This window comes from Bubalus bubalis, chromosome 20 (genome assembly GCF_019923935.1).
Source record: "Bubalus bubalis isolate 160015118507 breed Murrah chromosome 20, NDDB_SH_1, whole genome shotgun sequence".
Lineage (NCBI taxonomy): Eukaryota > Metazoa > Chordata > Mammalia > Artiodactyla > Bovidae > Bubalus > Bubalus bubalis.
The window spans coordinates 50,851,745-50,872,184 of record NC_059176.1 but is presented as its reverse complement, the minus strand read 5'-3'; the positions used below and the strand labels follow the sequence as shown (position 1 = coordinate 50,872,184).

The following is a 20,440-nucleotide window of genomic DNA, read 5'->3' as shown; positions in this document are numbered from 1 at the left end:
ATCCTATGTTCCCACAAGGCAGCGCGGGAGCGGCATGACGGGAAGAGCCAAGTCCCGCGGTCGCCGCGGACGGGAGCTGACTGAGGTCAACTTTAAGTCATGCAGGTTGTAAGAAACGCTGGGTCCTGGCTCTTGCGGCCATGGGCTTGGCCGCCGACGACCAGGTAAGATTCCTTCCGATTCATTCCGAGCCTGCAGTCACCGGGGAATGCGGTCCTGCCCGTGTCCCATGAGCCACTTGGACTAATAGAATCCAATTAGGACTCGCTTAGGTCTGGACCTCCCTGAGCTTTCTTTCTCCGCAGGGTCGTGGCCGGAGTGCCGGCCCCCACCATCCACATGAGCGCCCAACAGATGCAAGACGCAGCGGCCAAGGAGGAGGTTGAGAAGGCGGAGACTCCGGCTCCAGCTCCGAGCCGCAGCAGCTTCAGGTAAGGGCCACTTAGGTCCAGCCCTCTGGCGACTGGCACCACCTTCCAGGGTCAGAACCCCAGTGAATTCCCAGCTCTTTGTCACTGTGGAACCTTATGCAGATTAACTTTAGAGCCTCAGCTTTTTCCTTTTAAAGTGGAAAGAATACTGGAAAAGGTTGTAAGGATCAGTGAACTTTTGATGAATGAGTGGATGTCGAAGGTGTATAATAAATATCACCACTTTTGTTTCCCTCATGGGATCAGGGTCTCCGATACAAAATGGGCGGAAGGGGTAGTAAGGTAAAGGTTGTTATGCGCTTTTTAGAGTTGGTCTAAGGTCCAGGATGGTTTTTGTACTCAGCCTCCGCCAGCAACTGGCATCTTGCTTCCTGCCAGGGACGCTGCCTCTGTGTGCTAGTTGTACTTCACATGCATTTAGCAGACATTTACTAGGAACCTGCTTGGTTCTGAGGGTACAAATGCAGACGATCATTCCTTCGCACAAGTAGTTCACAGTCAACCAGGAAAGACAAACATGCACACGTTTTTTACCGTAATCTGATCAGTAGTTTACTGGAGGTAAGAGCTGGTTGCTTTGAAGTATGAAAGAATGAGTGTCTAACTTCTGAGGAAATCAGACAAGAGTGCCAGGAAGATAATGTGATGCTAAGAGCTGAATTGAATGGGAGCTCAGCTGGAAAAGATGAAAGGTCACTTTATGCAAAGTTAACAGTCTGTGTAAGGCACGCGGTATGAATGTTGTGTAGTCAAGTCTGTGTGGGTGTGGGTGTGGGTGTGGGTGTGTGTGTGTGTGTGTGTGTGTGATGGTAGATGAGGCCAGCAGGGTGAGAAGGAATCAGAATGCTAAGAGCCTTATCTGTAGATAACAAGCAGTCTAAAACCTCTGGCCTAAACAACTGGAAGGGATTCCCTGGTAGCTCAAATGGTTAAGTGTCTGCCTGCAACGCGGAAGACCCAGGTTCGATCCCTGGGTCAGGAATATCCCCTGGAGAAGGAAATGGCAACCCACTCCAGTGCTCTTGCCTGGAAAATCCTATGGACAGAGGAGCCTGGTAGGCTACTGTCCATGGGGGTCACAAAGAGTCAGACACGACTGAGCGACTTCACTTAAACAACTGGAAAGACAGAGTTGTCATTAATCTGTAGGAGCTTGGATTTGTATGTTTAAGTTTGAGATATTTGATTAACATCCAAGTGGAGATACAATATTGGCTATTAGAGATGAAGTTCAAGGGACAGATGTGAGTCAGACATAGACATTTGGAAGACTCATCACATAGATGATGTTTAAAACTACAAGATACAGTGGGCTTTTACCCACTCCCTACTGTGGGCAGTGGGGAGCTGCCAAAGGAATTGAAGCGAAGATTCTGTTGTGGTCACTCAACAATGTCAGACACTGTTCAGGATGTTGGGGACACATTAATGACCAAACACACAAAACTCCCCGCTCTGGTGAAACTTAAATTTGAGGGGATAGGGGGCAGTAAATAGAAAATAAGAAAAAGAAGTATGACGGATTATAGGAGTGTGTCTAGTGTCTGAGCAGGTCTCACTCCACTGCAAGAAGGCCGCAGTGGAGTGAAAAGTAAAAATGAGTGGTGAGAAGAAGAGGGTGAGGGGTGCGTCAGGCATGCAGGGCTACATCCTGTTGTCCCCTGTGGGCCATTGTGAGGAGACAACCTCACCTTATTCTGAGAGAAAAGGGAAGTCACTGGAGAATTCTAAGTGGAGGGTTGACATGCTCATGCTTACATTTTAAAGGATTCCTTTGGCAACTGCGTTGATATTAAACTGTAGGAGAGCGAGGATGGAAGATGGGAGAAGTCTCCTAAGCAATCAGAAGACTACTGAGATAATCTCAGTGAGAAGCGATGCTGGCAGGGACCAGAGTGGCAGCTGTAGAGATAGTATAAATGGTCAGACAGATGCACTTAGAAGGTGGAACCAACAGAATTTGTTAATGTAAGGTATGAGCAAAGGAGAGAACTGAAGGGACATTCTAAAATTTTTGGCCTAAACAACTAGAAAGATAGAGTTGTCGTGAAGATGGGGAAGACTGCAGGAGCTTGAATTGTAGATTTGAGATGTTTAATTAACATCCAAGTGGGGATACAATATTAGCAATTAGAAATGGAATTCAGGGCACAGATCTGAGGTAGACATACACATTTGGAAGACAATCCATAGATGATTTCTTTTTCCCTCACACGGCTTTTGAGATTTTAGTTCCCCAATTAGGGATTGAACTCAGGGCCCCTGGCAATGAGAGTACCAAGGAATTCCCTAGATGATGTCTAAAATCATAAGATACAAGATCATCAAGAGAGAAAGGGAAGGTAAAGTGAAGGAGAGGTCTAAGGACTGAACCCTGGAGCCTCTGGCTTTTAGAGATTTGGGGAATCAGCAGAAGAGAAAGAAGGACCCTCCAGAGAGAGACTAAAAAAAACCTGGAGAGACTTTTTTTTTTTTCCTGTAATTCAAAAGTAGATTAGCTTTATCACATGCTACTAATATGATTGACTAGTCCATAGACTGATAACAGAACTGCTCGTAGGGCTTAATACTGTGAATTTGTGGTGACCTTGACTAGGGCACCTTTGGTGGAGTATGAGGGGCTAAGGTTTGAATGGTGTGGGTTCAGGGAGAATAGAAGACAGGAAGAAGCAGCAGGTATGGTCAGTCCTTTAAGGGGGGGATAGAGAAACGGGCAGGAGCTCAAGGAGGCTTTGGCATCCAGAGGCTTCTGTTTGGTTTTAGACTGGGGAAATGACTGCATGTTTTGCCGATGGGAATGATGCGGTGGAGAGGGGGAAGAATGCAGATGCTGGAGCAGGAACGTTGCCGGAGTGCTGTCCTTGAGGGGCAGACACACAGGTGGAGTGTCATCACGGGAGACAAGGCAGAGACTGGAGGCACAGCTGTTCAGCAGTGGGAGCTGAAGGAAAGCCTGATTGCTTCTATTTCTTTGTGAAGGTCATCAGCTGGCAGCGAGGAAGCAGGAAGGAGTTGAAGATCTGAGGGGACAAAAGAAAGTACAAACTAGTCATCCAGGACAGTGAATGGGCAATTGAGCAGGGGATGCGCTGTGTGATTGCCAGCTGTACTGAGGGCCCACTTGATGCTGGAAGTCATTAAAGTAAACCAGCAGTTCCCAGCCTGGGGCCACTGTGTCTCCAAGGAGACTTGTAGCAACATCTGAAGACATTTTTGGTTGTCACAGCTTAAGGGTCAGTACCTAGTTGGGTAGAGGCCAGGGATGCTGTTAAGCACCCACAGTGCTCAGACAGCCCCCCCGCCAGAGAATCCCCCACCCAAAATGTCAGTGGCACCGAGGTCAAGAAACCATGACATGGCGAGAGGATGGTCGGCACTCCTGTGTATTTTCCTCTGGCCACCTGTGCCTCCTATTTTCAGTCCCTGTCAGCCGTTTGAAAGAGATGCTGTGTGCGCAGATGTGCTTTGAGGATGGGTGTGAAGAGCCAGCAGAGCAGCACCAGAAAGCTTTGTCTTTCCCTTTCCTGGGCTGCCTTGGGGTGAACCACTTGTTCACTGGACGTGGAAAGCTTAAAAGCTTGATCTTGTCTGCACCCTAAGTTAAATGGCTCAAGCTCTGGATCCTTTCTAGTTGGAAAATCTTGCCCTATTAAAGGCACAATGCTGGCGTGTTCAGACTTCAGAAGGCTTAAGTGTTTGACCTGCAAGTCCATAGAAGAAATTATTAATGGGGACCTTCTAAGGTTTTAAACATTAATGTCATCTCAGAGCCTCATACTCTGTCCAAGGAAATCCCAAGGACAGAGGAGCCTGGCAGGCTATAGTCCATGGGGTCGAAAAGAGTCCGACACAACTGACTGAGCGACTGACTAAATAACAACAGAGCCTCCTCCACAGTTAGTCTCAGCGTGTAGCCGATAAGCTGGCAACCTGCCGAGATGCTAAATCATCTCTAAGATCAGGCAGAGCAGGAAGGAATACACTTGTAATTCCTGAATACCCAACAGTGTTACAGTTTTGTTTTGTTAAATATCTCCAGGAAAGCCAGTAGACAGGATGGTGCTCAGATAATAGTATTCTCTGGATCAGAGCCCACTGTAGTTCAGGTGGCGGAGCAGGTACAAACACGGATCTGATCTGGGCACGCGGGCAGGCTGCAGCAGCAGGTTTGCCTGAGTCTGGAATTTAAAAACACAGGTGATGAGCAAAACTCTGAACCAAGGTAAAGCCCCTCAGCCCAAGGCCTGGCTTCCCTGTTCCCCTATCAGTACTGTTTCTCGACCTGAAAATGAAGAGTCCTGAGCAAGAGATAGCCAGAGGACAGAGCAGACTGGCGGGTGGGGAGCAGGGGGATCTTCAACTCAGCAGTGTCTGGACCAGTATGCTGAACCCCTGAGTTCACATCTGACTCATCTGGGCTACTTCAGAAATGGATTCTCAGGTCCCATCCAGAAATCTAGGGCAGAGTGGAAGCATCAGAGTCACACGGTCCTGCCATTCAGCCAGCCTGATATCCACTGGTCTTGGTAGGGACTGGCAAGTTGGCCCCTACCCACCCACCTGTGGCCAGTTGAGTGATTTTTATAAATAGAACTTTATTGGAACATAGTCACACCTATTAACTCACTGTTGTCTGTGGCTGTTTCTGCACCTCAGTGGCAAAGTTGTGTAGTTACAACAGAAGCATCATGGCCAGCAAAGCCTAAAATATTTACTCTCTGGCCCTTTACAGAAAAATTTGCAGGCCTCCACTCTAGGGGATACTGGATTTTTTTTTTTTTTTTCAAACAACAATGATCTTTATAAGTATTACTGTAAGTTTATTTTGTCTTTGTTTTTAACAAAGATAGTCGAGGTATCTGTGGTTGATACAGCAAGAAATAGAGGTTTGACTTAATTTTTAAAATAATTTTACTTATTTATTTTATTATTTATTTTTGACTATACTGGGTCTTTGTTGCTACATGGTCCTTTCTCTTGTTGCAGCCAGTGGGAGCTACTCTCTAGGTGTCCTGTGTAGGCTTCTTGTTGCAGTGGTTTCTCTTGTTGTGGAGCACAGGCTCTAGGGTGTTCAGGCTTCTGTAGTTGCGGCTCCTGGGCTCTAGAGCACAGGCTCAATAGTTGCGGCGCATGGATTTAGTTGCCCAAGACATGCGGGATCCTCCCAGATCAGAGATCAAACCTGTGTCTCCTGCATTGGCAGGCAGATTCTTCACCACTGAGTTATCAGGGAAGCCCATGTTTTATTTAATTGCAGAAAGAATAGTTTATAGAGGACAGAAAAGAGTGATCTGATTATGCTAGAAGAGATAAGGGAGGATGGGGAGTATGGATTAAGTTCTCTTTCCAGCAGAAAGTCATTAGCTGTGTCCAGAGTTAGCAACTCGGGGAAACACTCACTGAAGGACTGTGTTCACAGATACCGTGTTCTGGCAGCACCAGAAGGGCTGGGGCAGCAACCTCAGCAGCAGGTCGGGGCAGAGGGCTACTGTCTTTTGTTACCAGTTTGTCTGTGCTGCTGGCTTTTTTTAAACTATGTGATTTTTTTTTTTTAATTGAAAAATATCAGAACAACTTCACCTAAAATTTTTCTTCTAATTGCAGCATTTACCCTCCAATTCCAGGACAAGAAAGCTCTCTGAGGTGGGCAGGAAAGAAATTCGAGGAGATCCCAATCGCACATATTAAAGCATCCTACAACAAGTAAGTGGGGAAGGGACTCCTGGGCAGGGCTTGAGGGGAGGCTTCTTTCCCCTGCAGGGGGGCAGGCAAGTCACATGGGTCCTGGTGCACAGCACCCCACCCAGTATTCCTTCTTGTTTGGGGAAATCTCCTCTCTCTTTATAAAGTTGATTCAGAATAAATGGAAATGTGAACTGGGTGCCTGTATCATATTGTTAAAGATTCCTTTGCTATCCTTGGGAATTGTATTTTCTGGTTCTGCTACAGAGCTAGAGTATATTTTAGGGCCAGAAGGTCTTCCTGTGAAAGTGTAGTTGTTAAGTGTTGGTACTGGGGATGGATGATTAATAAATGAGGGAGATTATTTCAGAATATAGGATTTACTAACAAACTAAGCAAAGGGAAACCTCCAAATAAGGGTCGACTTAAAGTACTTGGCCTTGGTCCACTGTGGACCAGGTCTCTGCCTTTGTGGGGCTGAGCGAGGTTGGAAGATTCGCATTCTGTGTGGCTTTCAGATGGTGCCGGGGAAGTTCCCAACTGTGTGTTGGCAGCGGAAAGCTTGCTGACATCAGTGACATCCTCACAGACCAGCCCGCACTTAGAGGTGGGGTTGGTATTTGGTCAGCAGTGGCCTGCGAAGCAACTTAGAGGACAGTACAAAAGACGGTGGATGGTCAGGGCTAGAGGTGAGGCACCAGGTGAGGTGCCGTAGGACGCGTTTCAGCTGTCATCTTACAAGCCCAGAGTCAGAGCCCCTGGGTGTCCCTCTCTTCTCAGGCTGATAACGGTATAGGCTAGCTCTCTTTGTGTCTTTGCTTTTTTAGAGAGGCCTACTCTGTAGAGCTCTGTTGAGGTTGTCTTGGGAACAAACAATTCTCTTGTGCTTCTGTTTGGTGTAGAAGACCCAAGAAGCCGTGGGAGGGAAATGGCAGCCGTAGCCAGGCCCACAGCAGATGGCCCCAGCCCAGGGCTGGTTCCAGCAGGTCACCTTATAACCACCTTCCACTTCCCCTGCTTGTGAGTTCTCAAGGGCTTTTCATCCCATGAGACCAGGTGGTGATTAAGGGGGGAGTGGAAAGCAAGTCTAGGGATTTATGGAAGTTATTCTTAGTTTTAATTTAACTTGTTGAAGACTACTTATCTTTTAGAGATATATACTGAAATACAGATGAAATGATGGGTCTAAGATTTGCTTCAGAATAATCCCTTAGTAGAGAGTAGAGGGGAGTAGAAGAAACAAAGTTTATAGATGAAAACAGATTGGATGTTAGTTACTAATTGTTGAAGCTGAATGGTGAGCCCAGGGGAGTTCAGACTTTATTGTATCCGCTTTTGAGTATATTTGAAACTTTAACGATGAAAAGTCATTAAAAATTACGCGATGTGAAAATTCAATTTATTGGGGAGGTGGGGGGCTGGAGAACGCCAAAAAGGATTTTGAATCCACTTTAAACGTTGTCTGCAGGGAAGATGTGAGGGGGAAAATACGCCACCCCTCCTGTGGATGACACTCAGCGCCCTCAGATCATGGCCCTGGTGTTGGTCAGCTCAGGCTGCTACAACAAACTACCAGACTGAGTGGCTGAAACAGCAGACGTTTATTTCTCACAGTCTGGAGGCCGCAGGTCAGATATCAGCGTGACAGCAGGGTCAGGTTCTAGCGAGAGCTCTTCCAGGCTGCAGGTGGCCAGCTTCTCCTCATGTCCTCACATGGTGGAAGAGACTGCTGAGGCCTCTGGGGTCCCTCTGACAGGGCATTGATACTCAAAAGGGCTCCACCCTCATGACCTCATTGCCTCCCAAAGGCCCCACCTCCCAGAGCCATCACATTAGGGGTTCAAATTTCAGCATGAATCTAGGTGGGGGAACACAGACTTTCTATGCATAATAGCTTCTTGTAGAGTTTGCGACTTGTCAGTTTTCAGAGGTTTAAGGGTTGATTCTGACCTTTCCTGACGCCTCCTACTGGAGTTCAAAATCTGATAAGCTCAGGGTGGAAGCAGCTAAATGGTGTTTTCCTTGCTCACTGGGGCTTGTCTGGGCATAGGTTGGTGCTCTCTCACTCCCCTGAACAGACATCATATTCTGTACACCTCTCCTCCGTCCCCAGCACGCAGATCCAGGTGGTCTCGGCCGCTCACCAGCCCCTTGCCCGCGCCTCCTGTGGCACAGAGGGGTTTCGGAATGCCAAGAAAGGCACGGGCATCGCAGCACAGACAGCAGGCATAGCTGCCGCGGCGGTAGGTGTATGTGTGTGTGCGCGTGCGCGTGCATGCGTGTTCTTTCCGGCTCCCTCTGTGCTGGGCTCCGCTTTCTGCACGGCTGATCACCGGGAGGAGGATTGTCCTTGCACTAGCCCTTGAGAAGCACGAGTTTGCCAACTCGTGTCGGGTCCCCTAACGTGAGGGTAGCTAGAAGGAGCAGGGGCCAGGTGCCGAAGTCTCCCAAGGCCTCCTGGATTTAAAGACCAGAGGGCTGGGTGGGGTGGGGTTGTGGTGAGAGTCCATCTGGAGAAGGTGTGGTGTGGTGAGGATGCTTCTGCAGGACTAGACTGAGCATGAACTGCTGCAGATCTTTCTAGAAGCAAGTTGGCAGGGTGCTTGCTGTTAGTGTGTGTTTATGGAGCATCTACTATACAAGCTTCCCTTACGGCTCAGCAGTAAAGAATCCACCTGCAAATGCAGGAGACTCAGGAGATACGAGTTCAGTCCCTCGGTGGGGAAGATCCCCTGGAGAAGGGCATGGCTACCCACTCCAGTATTCTTGCCTGGGAAATCCCATGGACAGAGGAGCCTGGTGGGCTACAGTCCGTGGGGTCACACAGAGTCGGACACAACTGAGCAGGGCAGAGCATATCTACTACACACCAGATACTTTATGTTCATTATCTTGAATCCTTGAAGACCCTCAGTATTACCCACGTTTTTAAGTCAGTTGGAATTCAGAGTGTGTCGCTTGCTCAGAGCCGTACAGCCAGTCAGGTTCCCTGAACTGACCGCCCAGGTCTGGGCCCAGAGCCTGTGCACTGGCCGCTGTGACAGGCTCCACAGGTTCACGCTGCCAAACCCGGCGTGTCCCCTGCGGGAGACCTGACCCTCGAACAAAGCGCCACGCCCGCAATACTGACAGCACTGTATTAGTGGCCATCAAGAGGCCACCAACGGCCACTAAATGGGCACGTTATATACGCTTAGGAAATAATGTCCGTGTTCACGGTGGCTTCCGCACGGTGGGTTGAGTGACTTCTGTGAGCTTTCCAGACTTTCTGTAATAAACAGCCTTTATAATCAAGAAAGAAAGCTTTCAACTGTAATGAAAGATTTAAAATGATTAAAAAATACGCTGTAAGAGGATACTGAGGCTCAGCCAGGAATCCAGGGATTGTTGTGGTCTGAAATTCTGCATTTATCCGGAGAACAATCTGAGCAATATTTTGAAGTATCCACTAGGTGGCAGTGCCGTCCCGGGCGGAAAGGGCCCCCAGCTGACTGCGCTGGTGTGTCCTGCACCGTAGCCGTCAGCCCTCTGCTTCCTTCCCTGTCCTCTCCTGTTTGCCTGTGTGGGTGCCTGTCCCCTGGAGCTCATAACCCTGTCACTCCAGGGGGTGGTAGCAAGGGCTGCGGTTGTTGCAGTTCTTTCCCAGGAGCACTAACCACTTGCTGCTTCTCTCCAGAAAGCTACAGGGAAAGGCGTGACCCACGTCCGAGTTGTGGTCAAAGGCCTGGGGCCCGGGCGCTTGGTAAGTGACCTCGCTTCTTTTTTTTTTTTTTTTTTTTGGTGACTTCGCTTCTTCACAGTCCAGCCTGTGCGCTTCGTCCTTCAGTTAGTGAGAGAAGTGGGGGTGGGAGCAGAGGAGGGACTGGATTTCCCTGATGGCTTGAAGTTTGTCTCCGTTGCTTCTGATCCACTGAACCTCTCCAGGCCAGCCCTGATCACATAGTTTCAGTTTCCCAGACACTTACTGAGTGCCTGCTGGGGACGGGAAGGGGGTCCCTGGGGCCTGTCACAAATGAGTCCCTCGGGACAGACTCGTGGGTACAGCGGGGAAGCTTGTGCCCCAGGTGCTGGGAGCCCCTTGGGTGTGATCACCAAAGTGTCCCCAAAGAGGTGACATTTCTACTGATTTCTCAAGAATGACGAGGGACTAGCCAGGTGTGTTTATGAGTTTGGGGGTGAGGGGCTCATTCCAGGCAGAGAGAACTACAAAAGCGTAATGCTTAAGACGTGTTGAGGTTTACAGTAGTTTTTGTCTTTAGGTTGTAAAGGGCAGGGTGGGGCGTGGCAGGTGGGACCGGACGTGGGCAGCGCTGAGGGCCTGGGGGAGGGGTTGGGAGGAGGGGATTGGATTGCGGGCGCAACCCCTCATCCCTGTCCGAGCCCTGTCTGGACACCGGGGCATCGTCTCTGGTCCGTGCCATCCTCCTGTTCCTCCTGCCCCTTCCAGTCTGCCATCAAGGGCCTGACCATGGGGGGCCTGGAAGTGATCTCAATCACAGACAACACCCCCATCCCACACAACGGCTGCCGCCCCAGGAAGGCGCGAAGGCTGTGAGGGCCAGGAAGCCTGCACCTGACACCATCTGCCTCCAGCTGGGCCTCGTGGAAAACGCACTGTCCAGCCTCTCCAGGCAGGGCTCGTTGAGACCCTGAGGCAGTAAGGGAGAGCTTCACCTCCTTACTTGGCGGCCTTTGCTTGTTCCTCTGACTGGAGAGCGGCGTGGCTAGAAGTGAGGCCGTGCCTCTCTTGGACACAAGGGGAGTTAAAGGGCAGCTTGACCCAGACTCCCAACAGTAAATGCTGTTTCTCTTCTGAAAAAATAAAATTATTTCCACCATCTGTAGTAATTTGTGAGTTTTTGGTTAATTTTTTTGCTTCCAGCATTGCAGACCTAAACCTCCCCACAGTTCCTGAAAACAAGACTGTGAATTGAGGTGAGACCCTCAGTGGAAGGAGTCAGATGTAAATATGGGCAACTAAGCACCAGACACCTTCCTCCTTGGCTTCAAGTATTTCCTCTGTTAGCCCCTAAACCAAGGTTTCCAGAGCTCTTTAGCAACTTTGCTTATTAACTTGTAATATGACCGCAAATTGAGAGGTTTTTGCCCCCTACCTCTGGAGTATTCTGATAGTAGGTATCACTGTTAATGGAAACGTCTAAAGTTAGCCCTAACAATACAGGAGAATTGCCCTGGGATCGGGTTTTCTTAAGTGTGAACCATCACCTCTGCTAAATGGTCTGTGGTTACCTAAATGGGAAGGAGATCCAATAAAAGAGGGAATGTATATAGCCAATTCACTTTTCTGGACAGCAGAAACCAACACAGTATTATAAAGCAACTATACTCCAATACAAATTTTAAAAATAAAGATGTCAACCCTTACGTGTGAAAAAAAAAAAACCAGCATGAACCATCAGACATTCCCCACAGTCAAGGCATCTGTCCGCATTCCATGGGCGTCAGCAGTCCGAACACCCAAGATTGTGTGGCCCTGAAGGAGGGAAGGGAGAGTGGTATAAAACAGGAATTAGTGTGGATGGTGGGATGGGCAAGCACAGAGCCCAGACAGAAGTGCAGGAAAGGGAGTCCCCACCCAGGTGAGCTCAGCCGGCCCCACCAGATAGCACTGCCTGCTCAGCCTGGGCTCTGGGGTTGCTGGATGCCACACAGAAGCCACAGGTGGGGGCTCCAGGGGCCCAGCCGGAGAGACCCCTCCTTCCTCGGACAAAGAGGACCAAGGATGAAAGCATCACAGGAGATGAAAAGGTGCACGACCCTCAGAGGAGAGTCTACAGGAAGGGCCTGCTGACCTCTGACAGGTTTCACGTGGGCCCAGCCAGCCAAGCGCTGCGATTTGCCTGAGCTCCGTGTAGTAAGTCCACAAACGCCCTCTCAAATAGGAAAGCTGCTGTGCTGTACTGGCTAGAGAAGGGAGAAAGACCATGATCTAGATGTGAATTTAGGAGGAAAGTGTCTCCCTGCTGCCTCCTCCAGCCTGAGAAGGACCTATGAAGGATAACTTGTGACCAATGACTGAGGAACCCAACTGAAGGTTTCTGGTGTTAAAGCCACTGCCGGAGGGAGTTAACACTTTTCACCATAAAACTGCATGTAAACACGATGCTTAAAAAACACAGGGTTCATGAGGGCCTGGAGCAGTTAATCAGAGCAAGAGGCAGATGGTTCAAAAGAGGGTTACTGGTGGCTCAGATGGACCTGGGTTCAACCCCTGGGTCAGGAAGATATCCTGGAGAAGAAAAGGACAATCCACTGCAGTATTCTTGCCTGGAGAATTCCATGAACAGAGGAGCTGGTGGGCTGCAGTCTACGGGTTCGCGAAGAGTCAGACACAACTGAGCAACTAACAATTTCACTTTACAGAAGTGCGGGCAGGGTCGGGGGATAAGCACGTTGGAGCCCTTGAGGACCAGCAGGGGCAGGAGAAGGACCCGTCCCCCGAGCCTGGCCAAAGCTCCAGTCACAGGAACGCAGCCTCTGCCAAAACTTCGGCCCCGCAGAGGCAGAGTGAAGAAACACCCTGACTGCTCCAGCCTCTGACCACCCAACATCCCCAAGGGCTGAATCCAACAAGAACCAGAACACACAGGAGCTTCTGGTCCATCCTTGGAGGGCATGCCTCCGAGGGAGCGGGTGTGGAACAGCTCAGGAGGGGCATGTGGAGAAGAGGAAGCACAGGTGGTCTCCATCATTCCAGAAGTGAAATCCTCCTTAACACTGTAGTTTTAGGAAGTGTTATTCCCAAGAGGGCTTTGAAAAGGACAATACTAAGAGTGCCTACAAGTAGCACGCTGGAGACCTTAAAGGATCACTGATCTCAGACCAGAAACAGCGGAGACCTAGGAGCCAGCTGGGCTGGGGCTGCTGTCAGGGTGCCCTGGAAGATGACACAGCTTTACTGCTGGGAGCCCCAGGGCCCTGCTGGGTCCAGGCTCTAAGAAGCCAGTGAATGTGTGCTTTCTTAGACTATGCATCAGAGAAGGCAATGGCACCCCACTCCAGTACTCTTGCCTGGAAAATCCCATGGATGGAAGAGCCTGGTAGGCTGCAGTCCATGGGGTCGCTAAGAGTCGTACACGACTGAGTGACTTCACTTCCACTTTTTCACTTTCATGCATTGGAGAAGGAAATGGCAACCCACTCCAGTGTTCTTGCCTGGAGAATCCCAGGGACGGGGGAGCCTGGTGGGCTGCCGTCTATGGGGTCGCACAGAGTCGGACACGACTGAAGCGACTTAGCAGCAGCAGCAGACTACGCATGAGTTCAGTCATGTGCGATTCTGTGCGACCCCGTAGACTGTAGCCCGCCAGGCTCCTCTGTCCATGGGGATTCTCCAGGCAAGAATAGTGGAGTGGGTTCCCATGCCCTCCTCCAGGGGATCTTCCTGACCCAGGGGTCAAACCCACATCTCTTACGTCTCCTACATTGGTAAGTGGGTTCTTTACCACTAGCATCGCCTGGGAAGCCCCTCTTAAACTATCACCTCTTAATCATGGGGTCTTGGCCTCAGAGAGTGGCTCCTCCTCAGGGGGCACTAAGGCATCTTCACTGACCACTTAAGGCTTTATTGTTCACCCAAAATGCCAGGCTGCCTTGTCCCCGCTGGCACAAGCCCTTGTCTGAAGCCAGCCTGCCAGGCCTGAGACACAGGTGGCCATGTGCTTGCACTTCCCCTGGGCAAAGAAGACAGAGCCCGGCCCTGGGTCCTGAGGGTTTGCACAAGCAGAGTGTTGGCATTAGCACGTGTGACACACTTCCTTGTTTCCTGGCAGCAGGGCCTCCGGTTATTGCTATGAGTTTGTCTGCAGCTCAAAGCTGGTGGCCTGGGACTGGCTACATGAAGAAAGCCTCTCCTCCCCTCTCCCCTTGCTTCTCCTCTCCTCTGCAGGCGAAAAGGCAAATGTAGTTTCTTTCAGCATAGATGCAATGTTTTCCCTCCTTTCGGTCAAGGTCAGTCACTGACACTGAGCTGTACCGTCACCATCAAAATAAGCCTGTTTAACACTCAAGTGATCAAACCAGTCAATCCTAGAGGAAATCAGTCCTGAATATTCACTGGAAGGACTGATGCTGCTGAAGCTGAAGCTCCAATACTTTGGCCACCTGATGGGAAGAGCCAGCTCATTAGAAAAGACCCTGATGCTGGGAAAGATTGAGGGCAGGAGGAGAAGGGAGCAACAGAGGATGAAATGGCTGGATGGCATTACCGACTGGGTGGACATGAGTTTGAGCCAATTCCAGGAAATGATGAAGGTCAGGGAAGTCTGGCATGCTGCAGTCCATGGGGTCGCAGAGAGTCAGACATGACTGAGTGACTGAATAACAACAAAACTCAGGTACCTGGATGCTCGCAGAATATAACCGGGCACTTTAGAAGAAACCACTTTCCAATCGCCTGTGCCTGCAACCTGACTCTGATGTGTCCATTTGTAAAAAATGCGTGTACGCCTTCCCCGGCCTCCTTTGTTCTTTCCTTTTCCTACTCTGGATAGACCCATTGCTTTTCTGGTTTTGGTATTTTAATATAATTGCTTTACAATGTTGTGTTCATTTCTGCTGTACAACATCATGAATCAGCCCCATGTGTACATATATCCCCTCCTTCTCGAGCCCCACCTCCATCCTGCCCTTCCAGGTCATCACAGAGCATGGAGCTTAGCCCACTGTGTTCCACAGCAGCTTCCCACGAGCTATGTTTTACACGTGGTAGTGTACATATGTCAGTGCTCCTCTGTGCCTGGAATTCACAGTTCCCACTGAGGTATTTCCCTCAGTGGAGCAGTATAGTCCCGGCTCATGGACGTGCCCTGGGGCCACAGGGCCAGCACAGCACCCCCAGCACCTCCAGGATGCGCCATCACTTTCAGTGTGGCCAGCATGACCATGTGCGAGGAGCTGAGAGTTCAGTTTTATTTCATTCAAATTAATTGGAATGTATTGGGTTGGCCAAAAAGTTCGTTTGGGGTTTTTTCCGTGACATGCCATAGAAAGAGCAGAACACACTTTTTGGCCAACCCAATAAATACTTGAGGCCGTTGGCTACCGTAGTGGACAGTGCGGCTGAGACAGGCTTCCACGTGGGTGCGCGTAGGCAGAGACGCACGCTCACTGACGCACTGAGTAATGGAAGGAGACTGGAACCTAAACACCCATCAACAGAGGCTAAAGAAATTACAGTCCATCTGTATAACAGCGTGTTAGCCCTGAAACAAGCCAAGATGTATCTGCTAAGTGAAAAAGCAGAGGTTGTGGGCGGGACGGGCAGAAGAGTATGTGGAGGACAGTCATGCATTGTTGTAGAAAAGGGCAGGATTTGTATACATAAATGCGTATGCATTGAGTTATCTGGAAAGACATACTACAAATGGTAACATTCTCTCCAGGGAGAGAAATGATGTGACTGGGAAACAAGAAGACTTTTTACCTTTTCCACCTTCAGAAGAAGGTGCCATGTACAGCTGACCTTGAACACCAGGCCTAGGGGCACCCACTTTCCACGCACTCCCAGATACACACAAAACATCACAATGACCCTCTGGATCCACTGTTCCATATCCACGGATTCAACCTTGGGCATCGTAGTACTGAAAAGATTTAGTGGAAAAACAAAAAAACTCCACGTATAAGTGAACCCTCAAAGATCAAACCTGTGTTCTTCAAGGGTCAGCCGTCCCTGTTTTTGCTTATTCAGATTAAATAATGAACTGATTAAAATAAAATAGAAATAACTGATTTATAAGAAACATGTAGAAATTGCAGAGTCAGGCACTATGTCAATTACCTGAAGTGTGCAGATCACATTTTTTAATAGACATTTTGACACACTCAGACCTGTAACACCCCCCACCCTGCAGCTGGCCCGGTATTTGGGGGAGGTCTTCTGACCTGGCTCTGCAATTTGTTCTGGTAATCAATCTGGCTTCTCCCCTCTGCCTGCCCAAGTTCAAATTAAATTGTGCACATGCCCTGCAATTCAGTCTAACAAGTCTGGCCAGAAAAGTCAGAACAGCAGTGTCATTACTGCTTGGCTGGAAGGTGGGGGCAGACAGAGCTCAGCACCCCGTTTCCATAGCGCCCTGAGGCAGCTTAACCACCTCGGATTTGTGTAATCCCCTTGGACCCAAAGCAAATGTCAACTGAGGGGCAGTGTGGTGTCACAGGGGGCCCTGGCTGGCAGGACACTTGTCTCAACCCAGCTGGAGTACTGACTCAGCAGGCTGTCAGCCACATCCCCTCCCCAAAATGGACCTCAGTTACCCGCTGGGGACCAAGAGGCAGTTGATGGTTGGGACATGGCACCTGGGAGCCACGGCTCCTCCATAGCGGGGGGGACAGCCTGGGATCGGATGCACTAGCCCACACTGGGTAGAGGGAAGCCACAGGGCTGCGACAAAGACCTACTGGCTGCCCCGGAAATGCCCTTGGCTCTTCTTGCCTTGCATTTCCCCCCAAGGCTCCCGGCTGCCCGGTCCTGCCAGCCTGCTTGCAGTGGAGAGGGCTGGGGCTTTGGAGACAGCCAGCCCTGGCTGGAACCCTGGCTCAGCATCAGTCTGACCCTCAGTTATTCCACCTGCATGGGGCAGTTAGGTGCGTCCGCACAGACAGCTGTGTACACGCTTGGCCCTTGAGCTCTTTCCACACTGCTCCCTCCGGCCCCAGTCTATGGGGTCCTGGCAGAGAGTAGTGGCGGATGCAGATGCAAGCCCATCTCGCTGCCAGGATTATCATTACTATTCCCAAAGCTCTCTTCCCTGTGATTTTAATCAGAAAATGTTCTGTAGGAGCCAACCACTCAACCTCCTCCTCCCTTAAATCCACTCAAATGTAGATTAAGCCAGATTGTTACAAATGTGCAGCCAAAAATTAAATTTAAAAGCCCCATGATTCCGAAGTCTATTTTCTAGGAGTCTTTCTTCATTCCTCCTTCCTTGAAAATGTTTCTATGCTCAGATAAAATAAGTCTAGAGCCTAGTGGCTGCCCCTCAACAGCTTTGAGGCTAGCAGGAAAGAGAAATTCAGAAAAAGTCCATTGTAATCTCCCTGATCCTACCACAGACAGGGGAGTGTGTGTGTGTGTGTGTGTGTGTGTGTGTGTGTGTGTGTGTGTGTTGGTAGTGGTGATGAGAAGAGGTGTCACAGAACACTTCCTACAGGAGGTGAACCTGAGCTCAAAACAAGAGTAAGCATTAGGGAACTTCTTAGTGGTCCTGTGGCTAGGACTCCAAGCTCCCAGGGCAGGGGCCCAGGTCTGACCTCTGGTCGGGGAACTAGATCCCACATGCTGCAACTGAAGATCTCGCCGGCTGTAACTAAGACCCAGTGCAGCCAAATAAATAAAGAGAGTGACCATCAGGAGACAAGTGCGGGGAATTAGGGGCGATGGGTGACGTTTTCCACAGAGAGGGTGCACGCATGGACAAACGGTAGAGGGCAGAAATGACAGTCTGTGCAGTAAACTACCAACAGTTTACAGAATAATGTGAGGGGAGTTGCGGGGAGGGGCGCTGTAGCAGGTTGAATAACGGCCCCCAGAGACAGCAGATCCTAACCCTGGAATCTGAACGTGTCATCTTATTTGGAAACCGGGTCTTTGCAGATGTGATTAAGTTAAAGGATCTTAAAAAAAAAAAAAAAATGGGGAGATTATCCTGGATGATCAGGGTGGACCCTATGGGATCACATGAACCCTTAAGAAACAGAGGCCACAGGAGACATGACTACACAAGAGGACGAGGTCATGTGACCACGCCACCGAGACTGGAGCCAGCCAGCCGCCAGCCAAGGACTGCCTGCAGCCAGCAGAAGTTGGTAGAAGCCGGGAACAGGTTCGCCCCTGGAGATGAGACTGGAAGTGAGAGTAGGACTGAGAGCAGAGAGGCAGGACTGCAGGGCAGGACGCGTTCAAGAGAGCTTTACGAGGCAAAGTTGCTCTCTGGGTTGAAGGGGGCTGAGAAGCACCAGAGCTGCCATAGTGAGTGCCTAACAGGAGGGGCAGGCGGGCATGCGGACAGATGCCCTGAGCCGGTGGGCCCTGCCTCTGCGGTACTGAGAGCGCTGCCTCTGGGCCTCTGAAGGGAAGAAGAGCCTCAGCCGTCGCAAGTTGTTGCTGTTCAGTTGCTCAACTGTGTCCGACTTTTTGTGACCCCATGGACTGCAGCATGCCAGCTCCTCTGTCCTTCACCATCTCCCAGAGCTTCCTCCAATTCATGTCCATCGAGTCAGTGATGCCATCCAACCATCTCATCCTGTCATCCCTTTCTCCTCCTGCCCTCAACCTTTCCCAGCATCAGGGTATTTTCCAATGATTTGGCTCTTCACATCAAGTGGCCAAAGTATTGGAGCTTCAGCTTCAGCATCAGTTCCTTCAGTGAATATTCAGGACTGATTTCCTTTAGGATTTACTGGTTTGATCTCCTTGCTGTCCAAGGGACTCTCAAGAGTCTTCTCCAGCACCACAGTTCAAAAGCATCAATTCTTCAGCACTCAGCCTTCTTTATGGTCCAACTCTCACATCCGTACATGACTACTGGAAAAAACCATAGCTTTGACTATACAGGACTTTGTCAGAAAGTGATGTCTGCTTTTTAATATGCTGTCTAGTTTTGTCATAGTTTTCCTTCCAAGAAGCAAGTGTCTTTTAATTTCATGGCTGCAATCACTGTCCACAGTGATTTTGGAGCCCAAGAAAATAAAATCTGCTTCCAAGGTTCCTGTCCAGCCCTCAGCCTTGAGAGCAGAGCGCACACAGCCTCTGGGAGAAAACCATGGGGACCGTGAGACACGTCCCTGGGAGCAGGCAAAGCACAAGTTTTTGTCCTATTGAGACTGGGATAATTGGAGCATTCTTGGAAATGCATTTCTCACCTATTTTCTGTCTGATTGAAAAGTTCTTCACAGTCATTTAGGGCCTTCACACCCCTATAATCAGAGCGCGTGTCGCTCAGTCGAGGCAGAAAACTGGGTCACCGCAAGGGCTCCAGAGCCTCTTGGATGCGAGAAGCAAAGAGCGCAGGCCCACTCCCCTGCCGTGCTCCACCAAGGACACCGCCAGCTCTGTGCAGCCCCTCAGCCAGGGCCAATTCAGGAAACAGGCTGAACTTGGACTCTCAGGATACAACTTTATTTTTCTCCCATCACTGCCTCGCCTTAACTATATCGGATCTCCTTTTCTATACAGACCTAAACCCTCATCTCAGGAAAATTCCATGGCCTTCTTTTAATTGTAAGAATAAGTCCCACTTGGGGACATCCCTGGTGGTCCAGTAGTTAGGAATCCGCCTACCAATTCAGAGGACACGGGTTTGACCTCTGGTCCAGGAAGATCCCACGTGCTGAGGAGCAGTTAAGCCCATGCTCCACAACTACTGAAGCCCCTGCACCTGGAGCCTGTGCTCTGAAACAAGAGAAGCCACCGCAGTGAGAAGCCTGCACACAGAAATTCATGAGTAGCCCCCTCTCTGCACAATTAGAGAAAACCCATGAGCAGCGATGAAGACCCAGCACAGCCAAAAAATTTAAAAAAAAGAAGAGGTCCCATTTTGACTTATCCTGGTCTTCCAGGGATCTAAAAGTCCAGTCAAATCTCTTAGAAAACTCTGATCTCCGGGCCTTTCAAAGCTTCTCCCCTCACCCCTCTGTAGAGTCTGTCTTCACTTCTCCAGGGTCAGGATAAGGGAGGATGGAACGAGGCAGAAGTGCAAAGCCCCCCCCTTGCTCCGTGGGGCTCTCTTGGCCGACACTGGCCATCATTGCACCTCCGTCATAACAGGCTGGCTCTCGCCTGGGCCCGTGGTGGCTTCTCTGTGGCCAGTCCCCACCCCCGCCTCATGCAGAGAGCTCTACCCTGGACCTTTCTGTGGTGGACATGGAGATGCTTCTCAGACACCCCACAAAGGAAGGGTCTGTTGCCTAGCTGCTGTCAGCCCCAGAGACAGCCACAGAGAGCAGTCACCCTTCCAGTGGCACGTCCATCCAGTGGCTGGTGGAGGCCCGGGCATTAGGGCCTGGCCAGCTCTGACGGGCCCCTGGGGGTCGGTTTAGGCTGCAGCACAGCCTGCTTTCTCTCTGCCCAGCATGCCCCCTTCCCTCCCTTCCCTTGGGTCACTCCTGGACCACTCCCTAATAAACATCCCCCACCCAGGAGTGTCTCTGGGTCTGCTCTCTGGAGAACCCAAACACGACCGCTTTAGCAAGAAGCACATGCTCTTTGGCTGACCCTTCCCCACCCGTCTCAGCTCCTGACCCTGTGGCCCATCCCACCCAGGGTCCTCCTACAGGAACCTCTGAACCCCATTAGGTGAGTGGGG

At 50.2% G+C, this 20,440-nt stretch overlaps 1 protein-coding gene across 2 annotated transcripts; it reads left to right on the top strand.

Annotated features, from left to right (window-relative positions):
- The first annotated feature begins 2 nt into the window (after positions 1 to 2).
- On the top strand, positions 3 to 10,957 carry MRPS11 (mitochondrial ribosomal protein S11). 2 transcript variants are annotated; one of them, XM_006070049.3, is made up of 6 exons: positions 3 to 164; positions 306 to 431; positions 6,036 to 6,134; positions 8,227 to 8,356; positions 9,790 to 9,855; positions 10,561 to 10,957. In XM_006070049.3, exons 1-6 carry the CDS (start codon positions 100 to 102, stop codon positions 10,666 to 10,668), a joined length of 594 nt encoding a protein of 197 aa, XP_006070111.1. In that variant the 5' UTR covers positions 3 to 99; the 3' UTR covers positions 10,669 to 10,957. The 2 variants fall into 2 exon arrangements, with proteins under 2 accessions (XP_006070111.1, XP_044788707.1); XM_044932772.1 differs by having other exon boundaries at positions 8,227 to 8,360.
- Positions 10,958 to 20,440: the final 9,483 nt, after the last annotated feature.